Source organism: Crocodylus porosus, unplaced genomic scaffold (assembly GCF_001723895.1).
Source record: "Crocodylus porosus isolate Cpor-Errol unplaced genomic scaffold, CroPor_comp1, whole genome shotgun sequence".
NCBI lineage: Eukaryota > Metazoa > Chordata > Crocodylia > Crocodylidae > Crocodylus > Crocodylus porosus.
Genome location: NW_017728919.1, coordinates 1,461,399 through 1,470,508, shown reverse-complemented (window position 1 = coordinate 1,470,508; position 9,110 = coordinate 1,461,399). Strand labels below are relative to the sequence as shown.

Sequence of the window (9,110 nt, the reverse complement as noted above, 5' to 3'; positions counted from 1 at the left end):
TGGCTGGGCCACGAGCTGCTGCGGCTGCAGCGCCCGCTCGGGCCTGAGCGGAAGCCCCGCCGGAGGCCGCTGGAAGACGGCCCCGCGCATCGGGACAGCTCGTGCCCCGCTCCAGTGCCGGCCGGCCGCGCACGAGCGAGCCGTGCTCCCTCCCCTGGGCGCGCTGTGCGGAGGGGCAGTGGGGACGCGAGCGTCCCCGCCGGTGCCAGCTCACCTGGCAGGTGGCTGGCAAAAGCCCCCGTGGGCTGAAGTCCAGCACGGGGAGTCTCTGAAGCCCCCGACTAAAGAGTCTGGGGTGGAGGATGCTTGCCTGTAGTATCTGGGGGCACCTCCGGGCTCGGGCCCGCACGCAGGAGGCCTGCCAATGGCTGCGGGAGCCGCTCAAGTCCCGGGGTGATGGCTCGGGGATGGAGGATGCTGGCTGGCTGCAGCGCCGGCCGCGGGTCTGGAGGGACTGAGCTCCGCCTGCTCCATCCGTGGGCTTTTTGGGACAACTGAATTTCTGCTCAGATCGATACAATTTGAAATGGATTTGGCTAATTTGACCCAGAAAACAAAATATATTAAAAAAAAACCCTGCGCTGTGGACTTGGCGAATGGTCCCAGCAACCAGGGTGGGGAGACGGGTGTTATTGGGACCCACGGCCCAGCCCACGACGCAGGCGGGCTGGGCGTCGATGCTGTCCGACAGAGATGGGGCATGGGGCGGCTGATGGGGTCTCGCCCCCTCCAGGTCCAGCTGATCAACGATGCTTACAACGTGGTGATCGACGCCATCCTGGGCGCGGACGCCGAGCCGGAGCAGGTGAAGGAGCCCTACACCGGCATCCTGGCCACCCTGAAGCAGATCCGCATCCCCATCGTCAGCCTGGACGTGCCCTCAGGTCAGGCCCCAGGCCATGCCCTGCGGGGAGGTGCCAGGGCGGGTCCCCGCCGCACCGGCCATCCCTGCGCGACTGGCCAAGTCGAGAGCGGCGCTGGCGCTTGGCTCCGACACGGCTAAGGCCTCCTTCCTTGCCCCCCTGGCACCTGGGCTGTCCTGGGGGCCTGGGGTCCCTCCGCCCAGGGCCAGTGCCCCCACTGCCACCAGCTGCTGCCCCTTGCTGCTCCCGCGGGGCCGGCTCCCGGGGACAGTACCGTCTCCGGACGCGTTCAGGGCACTGCTAATAAATAACACGCTCCCCGAACTGAGACATGATGTCATCTAAAAACACATCGGTGTCTGGGGCCAGGCCTGGGATTGCCATCAGCGTGCACCGAAGGAACCCACCCGGCCCCGGGAAGAGCAAACAGGAGCCCACGCGGCGAACGCCTCCAGTCCCAGCGCGTGCAGCCGGGTGCCAGGCGCTGGCCGAGGGCAGCCCTGCCCCCTGCCCAGGCTGGACGTGGCCGTGTTGCCCATCCTGACCCCCCCCAGTTCCTTCAGGGGATGTGGGGGGAGGCCGGCTGCCGAAGGGAGCTCAGCCCCCAGCCTGGGCAAGTGCCGGGGGTCCGGGAGCCACAGTCCTGGAGCCATTTGAGGGCCGAGCCTCCGTCTTGGCGGACTCGTTGCCCCCCTTCTCCTCCCAGCCGGGTGCAAGGTGCTGTGCAAGGGGGGGCGGGCACCTTCCAGCGGAGGGAGCTGCCGTCGGCCTCTCTCAATATCCCCCCAGCGTACACGCACCTTCCTTCCCCCTTGGAGGTGTTGCTGCGAAGCTGCCAAGTCCCACCCTAGAAGCAGCCGCATTTTGGGGGCACAAGGCCTGGCCCCCACCGCCCTGGTCCCAGCCAGAGCTCAGCATTCAATGTGGTCCCCTGGGATCACCGGGGCTCTTGGCTCAAGGGCTGGAGCCCCAGAGACTTGTCAGGCAGAGGCAGGATCGGGGCCCCGGGGCCGTCGCCTCGCCCTGACGCCCCCTCTCTCCCTTGTGCGCAGGCTGGGACGTGGAGGCCGGGAGCAGCGAGGGCATCAGCCCCGACGTGCTGGTGTCGCTGGCCGCGCCCAAGCTGTGCGCCGCTCGCTTCCTGGGCCGGCTCCACTTCGTGGCCGGCCGCTTCCTCCCCTACGACGTCCAGAAGAAGTTCGAGCTCAACCTGCCCGAGTACCCGGGCACCGAGTGCGTGGTCTCCCTCTAGGAGGGGAGCCCGCGGCCCCGGGGATACGCTTCGGGGCGGCATCAGGGACTCGGAAGGGGCAGGCAGGCATCTGCCCAGCTCGCAGCGTGACCCACCGGCACCGGGGGCCTGGCACTCCCCTCCCCAAGCCCAGCCCAGCCCGGGGCCCACCTGCTCCCTGCCCTCCCGTTCAGGCCGCCATCGCCCTGCACCAGACTTGCAGGTCGGTGCTGTACGTGGGGCGAGTCCCTGCTGCTGTAGCCTGAGGAGCTGGGGCAGGGGGAGAGGGGAGGACAGGAGCGCCCCTCCAGCCCTGCAGCTTTGTGGCAGCTTTTCAAATCGGCGCGGACGCCTCCGCCTCCGCTCTCCGCCGTGGCACCATGCTGGCTGGGGTCCGGCGTGCCCGGGCGGCAGGGGGGAGCAGGACGCCGAGGCAGGGGCCGCCCTTGTCGAGCAGGCGGGGCAGTGCCCATCCCCGGGAGGGACCCGAGCCGCCTGCTTGCAGGGGGTCGGCCTCCGGGGACCCGCCGTCAGGCCCGCGAGTGCTTGAGCTGTCGCTCACACGCGTGCTGGGAGCAGGCAGCCGGAGCCCCCGGCACAGCCCCGCAAATAAAGAGGGCCTGGCACCGTCTGCCTGGTGTGGGGCTGTTCATTGGGGCCACGGAGGTGGCAGGGGGTGCGTGCCACACGCGGCCTGGCAGACGGTGCATTGCTAGCGCTTCCAGCCCCATGCAGGCAGGTCTCTGCCCTCTCCTCGCCCTCCGTGGGCGCTGCGGATGAGTTAGAAAACTCCTGGCTGGGGGTGCGGGGACATGGGGGTGCCCCAGCCTGGGGTGGCAGAGCTGGGCTCCGGGCACTGACAGGCCGGACACAGATGGCACGAGGTAGAGCAGCCCCTGGGTGGCTCTAGCTCACACAGGACGGGCATTGCTGGATGCTGAAATAATCCAAGACCCGGAAGACCTCAGCCTGAGGAAGGGGGAAGGGGTGGCCCGCCAGCCAGGTCGTGCTGAGCACCCCTGGGTCCAGACCCCGTGTCCCCTCCAGCTGCCGCTGGAGCCATTCCCGCTGCTGAGCGGGGCAGGAGCAGGGCCGGGGTCGCTCCCCAGGGCTCCCGACCCCCTTCCTGCGGCGCTTCCCCGGAGCCAGCCTGGCCCCGCGCGCTCTCGGCCCCCCCGCCGCATTCCCGAGCGCATCCAAGTTTAGCAGCTTTGCACAAACACGGCTCCCGGCTCCCTTGCACGGGGCAGCACCTCCCAGCTGGGCTGCTTTTCCTCTCGACATCCCTCCAGCCCAAACCACAACAGCCCGTGTCCTATTTCTGCCGGCTCCCGGCACAAACCAATGGGGGAGCGAGCCAGGGAAAGGCCTCCTATATAGACCCGCGGCGCCCGGGACTTTCCAGTTCCCCATCAACCTGCTGCGGGACTGCACCGAGGAAGGGGAGACGAGGCCAGGCCGGGCCACGGGTGGGACCTGCGCCGCGCCGCGCGCCGAGGCCCCGGGGCAGGCGCGATGGTGGGCCTGGCGCCCGCCCTGCTGCTCCTGGCTGCGCTCCACTGTGCGGGGGCTCGAGGTGAGGTTGCCCGACGCCCAGCGGGACCCGCCTCCTGCGCCCGCCTGCACGACCGCTTCGGGCTGGAGGGGGCCGTGGGAGCCAAGTGCTGGGAGCTGAGGACTCCTGCCCCATCCCTGCAGGGCCAGCAGCAGACCCCCGCGCTCGGGGCTGCACGCAGCTGTCTGGCTGCAGACCCTAGGGTGCTGTGCACCCCGGCCCTGGAGCCCCCGGCACAGGGCGAGAGGTGGTGCGCAGCAAGGGCGAGTCTGTTTCCAGTGCCACACGCAGTGTCCGGGAGCAGACGGGGGCTATAAAACAAGGCCAGATGTCTGCTGGCTCCAAGGGACCCCCGCGGTGCAAGGAGCTGCAGCCAGCCGACGTCCCTGCCAGGGCTCCGGCTCCCGGGGGTGCTCTGCCACACCTGGAAGCCATCTGGGACCCCCCACCCCGAGGAGCTGCACTGGACGCCTGGGTCCAGGGTCCAGGCCGGTGACCCGGCCTGGGAAGAGTCACTTGACCTCCCCAGGCACCCGGACCAGGCTGCAGGGAGCAGTCCCCCGGGCAAGGGCAGCTGGCAGGGCACTGGCATTGCACCTGGCACCGAGAGCAGCCCAGAGACCTGGTGACAGGCCACCCCGAAGCTCAGACTGGGCACGGGGGTGGCTTCCTTGCCCTCCCCTGTGCGCTGGTGTGGAGGGGGGGATGCTGGTGGTCAGCGTCTGGAAACACGAGGACAAGCTGAGGTTACTTAGTCCGGACAAGAGAAGACCGGGGGGGGGGGATTTGACCGCAGTCCTCCAGGTGACGGAGAGGACGGAGACGGGCTTGTCTCTGTGGCCAAAGGGGACGGGCCAGGAGCAGGGGCCTCAAGCTGCAGCCGGGGAAGTAGAGGATGGGGGCGAGGAAGCGCTTCCCCACTCCGAGGGGGGCCGAGCTCGGGAACAGGCTGCCCGAGGGGGCTCTGGCATTTCCAACGCTGGAAATTTTCAGGAGCAAGCGGGACAGAGATGTGGCCGGGCTGCTCCTGCCTAGACGTGGGCCCCGAGGACCCTGGCAGCCCGACCTTCCCGTGCCGGCGGTTGGGTTCGCAGCGCTCTGCACATCCATGTTCCCCCTACTTCACATCCCTCCTTGTTGCCCCCTCGCAGGCAAAGACCCGCGGGTTTTGCAGGGCGTACTATTTGCATGTCGTATTATTGCATGCATACGACTTCGCGTCGTCCTCTTCGCAGCAGATCCCTGTGGGAGGACACCCGTGCGCACAGCCCGGGGCAGATGCTTATTCTGCTCCAGGCTCTCACCTTCTCGGCTTCTTTTGCCCCATGACCCTGTCCGCTTTCGAAGGCAGTTTCCCTGCTGCTCTGCCACCGGGGAGCCGTGGTCAGGGGCTCCCCAGGACTCCCTGCTCCAAGCACAGCAGCCCTGGGGCACCAAGGTCAGCCCCAGCCTGGCCTCGTCAAGGCAGGGCCGGTCTCTGTGGCCGCGCTCAAGCAGCCCCGTTGCTTCGACTGCAGGGCAGCGGAGTCCGTGGCCGGCAGCCTCTCCTCGCCCCTGCGCCAGGCCCCCCCCTTTCCAGCTGGTCCCAAGTCAGGAGTTTTCCCAACTTCTTCCGGGTAGGTTTGGGGCAGGTAGGTCAGGAGGCCTGGGCAGGTAGGTTTGGGGCTGCCGGGAGAGCTCAGGGGGTGCAATGCAAGCAGGGCGGTTTCCGGGTTAGAATAAGGTGCTCTCTGCTTCATGCCCCGCTGCAAAGGGTTTCCGTGACTGGGCGCCGTGCTGCTCCTCGTGCCCGAGAGACTGGGCAAGGCTCCATCCCTTTCCGCGGCACCAGCCCACTGGACTCGGCGGCCGCCCCTCTACGGACCGCGTTCGGCCTTTCCTCTTCTGCCCAGGGCTCGGCTTCCAGCCTCCGCCGCTCCTTGTGGCAGCGAGGCCCGCGAGCCGGCTCTTCTGTGCAAAACAGCCCCCTCGCTCCGGTTCGTTTTAACCCCCATCCTTTCCCGTCAGCTCTCCTGCTTCCAGGGTTGCGCGGCACTGCCAACCCACATCCCCCATCGCCCTGGTTGCCTTTCCATGCCCCTTTTCCGGCTCTTCTGTCCTCTTTGAGGTGTGGGGACCAAAGCTGCGCACGGTATCCAGGGGGTGGCTGCACCAGAGGTTTAGAAAGGGGGAGAATGAGAGTTTCCGTTCAGTTTGCAATCCCCCGGGATAACCCCCCCCGCGCCTGCCTGCTGCCGAGCGCCGAGCTAAGGGTCCGCGATGCCTCCCAGAGCTCTTCCCTGTGCGGTGACTGCTCACGCACAGCCCAGCACCAGGTCCATCTATCTGCGGTCGTTTCCCCGCCCCACGTGCATCACTTCGCACTTATTAGCACTGGATTTCCTGTGCCACCGGGTTGCCCGTTCACCGAGGCACCTTTCGTTAGCTCTTCACAGCCCGCCCGGGGCTTTACCGCTCTAAATAACAGTTTCATCTGCAAACCTGGCCACCTCGCAACCTACCCCCTCCGCTTCCCAGGTCAGCCGTGACTATATTAGCACAGGTCCTGCAGACACCACCGCTCCCTGTCTTGGGGCTCTGAAATGTGACCGCTTTCCAGCCCGGACCCTGCCGCCCCATCCTGGGGGCTGAGGCTGCATCGCGGCTGTGGCCGAGCTCCCGGGGGGCTGGTTTAGGGGATGGTGCTGGGGCTGGTCGGCTCATGCTACAGATGCAATTGCTTGTCTGGATTTGAGTGCCGCACCTGGGATCCTGCAACCACATCTCCCCAGGCCCTGCTTTTATCCAGAGGCTTAGCATTTGTGCTCCTGGCTTGATAAAGCCCCCAAGGCCAGGCCCTTCTCGCCTGGTGATCAGATTTTGGGAGGAGGAGAGGGAAAGGGGGGGCAGGGTGCAGCATGGGGGGAAACAGCTGATGCTTTTGCACTCTACTTCCTTCAGCAGAGCCCGAGGAGAGCGACTCTCACCTGGCCAAGACCAAGACCAAGACCAAGGCACCGGGAAAGCACAGGAAAAAGGTGCCCAACGGGACTAGTCCTGACATGGACACAGCAGGTAACCCCCGCACACCTTGGAGATGCTGGCACGATGTGGCAGGTCCGGGCCTGGCCCTGCTACGGAGTCACTAGGCATCCTGGCCAGGGGAGCGAGTGGGCACCAAGAAGCATCTGAGGAGCCCCGGGGCTGGGGGCACCAGCAGGGCTGCGTGGGGTTGGGAGAGCAGGGGACTGAGGGACACCAGCTCCCTCCTACCCCTGCCCCTCTCAATTTAACCTTTATGTATTTAAACAATTGCACTTAAAACCCAGCTCTGAAACCCTTGGGGGCTCCCCGTCTGCGGGGACAGTCCCTGCCCCGGTGGAAAGCCCCACCGCTCCGTGCATGTGGGTGCCCAGGTGGACACTGCTCCCTGGAGCCGTCTGTGCTGCAAGGGGCCCTGGAAGAGCTGTCTGAATGCATCACTTGAGCTGCATTTGCACCTCGAGACGGGGACCCCAGGGTGCTGGGAGAGGGGGTGGTCTGGCCACACCAAGTGGAGTCCCGCTCCCTGCCCCAGAGCGATCGCTGCGTGCACGTGTGCCGGTGGCAGCCCGAACTGGACCGAGGCAGCGGCACGAGCTGGGCTGGGGGTGTCAGAGGGAGGCGGCTGGCAGGGGCATCAGACAAGCTCCCTGGAGTGCAGGAGGGCTTGCTGGGCTGGCACGTTGGCTAGCCAGACCTGGCTGGGTGCTCCACTGCCTCCCAGGTACCAGCAAGAATTAAAAGCACCCTGATCCAATACTAGCATGGGCCCCAGAGATGCCCCGTGCAGACCCATGGGGTCCACGAGTCTCTGCAAGGGGGCCAGCAGACCTGCCCGGCTGGGACGGTGCAGGGCCATCCCCGTTTGCTGCAGCCTGTGCTGGGGGATGAGGGACTTGATGCGGCTGGAGGTCTGCAATGGCTCTGTTTTACCTGGGAATAGCCATACAGAGCTATAGGCAGCACAGAGGCAATGGTCTCGCTACTGCCCTTGCGATGGTCTGGGGTCTGCCACGCCAGCCCCAGCCAGACTGTCTCTGGGGTACCTGGAGACCCCATGCTCCCGGGAGCACTTTCTCTGTGTCACACCTTCCCCTTTTTATAAAATGTCAGACTGAACGAATGCTTTTCAGACAGCAGCCACCCTCGCAGACTCAGACCGTCACCTTTCCATCAGTCTCTTTGGCCATGTCAGCAATCTTCCAGCTTTACTGCATCACCAGCCCCCTTTATCCTTGTCCATATTTCAGTGTGCCCCCGGGTCAGGTTGTGGGTCTTGTAAATGAGTGTCAGCTGGTGTCTCTGGTCCAGTTTTGTTCACATCCTCATGGTCAGGGATTTTGAGCAGATGCTTGTGATGCCTTCATTTGTGATCTCTCCTTTTTGGTTAGCACAGCTTTAACTGGCCAATGTCCGTCTGGCCAAGCTTGCACTGCATCATATTTGACAGTGAAAGAGGTCTTATCCCTTTGCGGCAACTCTGCATCTGACTGTACTTGCCCGGTCCTTTCCGCATCATCACAGATGATTTGGCACCTTCATTTTGGACCCGTGTCAGGGAGCGAGTTTACACACACATTGTAGCGAAGTCCTGTGCGCGACTCTCCACATCACAGGGCCGTAGCGGGGTGGTGCCAAGCAGAGATCCTCTTCCCCCCTTGCTTTGTTAAGCAGGTTCTTCGCTTTGTGCCGGTCCGTTGCACTGGGGATGTTTGGGGATGGATGGTCTCACGACGCTAGTGATACGCTTGAGCCAAGTCTCAAAATTCCCGGGTTTGAACCGCGGCCCATGGCCAGTAATTCCAGCTCTTGGGACACCACGGCACGCAAACGCTGCTGCTGTACGCCAGACAGCTGGTGTCGCTGGGGTACCTCAGGCATCGCTGCTCCTAGGAAATGTAAGTGGCCCCTGTGGCAGGCCAGTAGGGGGCGCTCCTGCGTTGAGCTGCCCACCCCCCTGCGCCCGACCCCCTGCCAGGCTCCGAGCGCCTCCCTGGGGCGCCTGATGCTCGGCCGGCCCCTCTCCCGGAGCACGCTCGCTAGCCTGGGGGTAACGTGCCGCCACCACCCCGAGAAGGGACTGTCTCGGCCCTGTGTCCTCGGGGAAACACAGGCCTAATAGTCCGACGGGTACTCGACCCGGTACAGGCACTTGGGGCACTTCCCCAAGTCAGGGGGCAAAGAGTACAGTCTCCCTTAGTCCGCAGACCTAAGGGGTCTCTTAGGCGTAACTTAGACCCACCCCTCAATAAGTCTCCCATACCAGTCAAAAGGAGAACTTTATTGATTACAGGGGTAGGGGAAACAGGGTTGAGTAATATCTTAGAAATCCTAGAGAGCAAACAGTGCGGCTGAGGTAGCCTTTTGATCACGCATCTGTGTTACTGCCTGCTAAATATCTAATCCGATTGAGTAGCTTCCTCACAAGCATCTTCCAGAG

At 65.0% G+C, this 9,110-nt stretch overlaps 1 protein-coding gene across 1 annotated transcript in view; it reads left to right on the top strand.

The window, feature by feature from the left end:
* Positions 1 to 2,716, top strand: part of YJEFN3 (YjeF N-terminal domain containing 3) — a 9,121-nt gene extending 6,405 nt beyond the window's left edge. Inside the window, exons 4-5 of the mRNA XM_019538429.1 lie at positions 623 to 884; positions 1,916 to 2,716. Of these exons, the coding sequence (XP_019393974.1) occupies positions 623 to 884; positions 1,916 to 2,115 (462 nt within the window). The 3' untranslated portion in view covers positions 2,116 to 2,716. The remainder of the gene's footprint in view (positions 1 to 622; positions 885 to 1,915) is intronic.
* Positions 2,717 to 9,110: the final 6,394 nt, after the last annotated feature.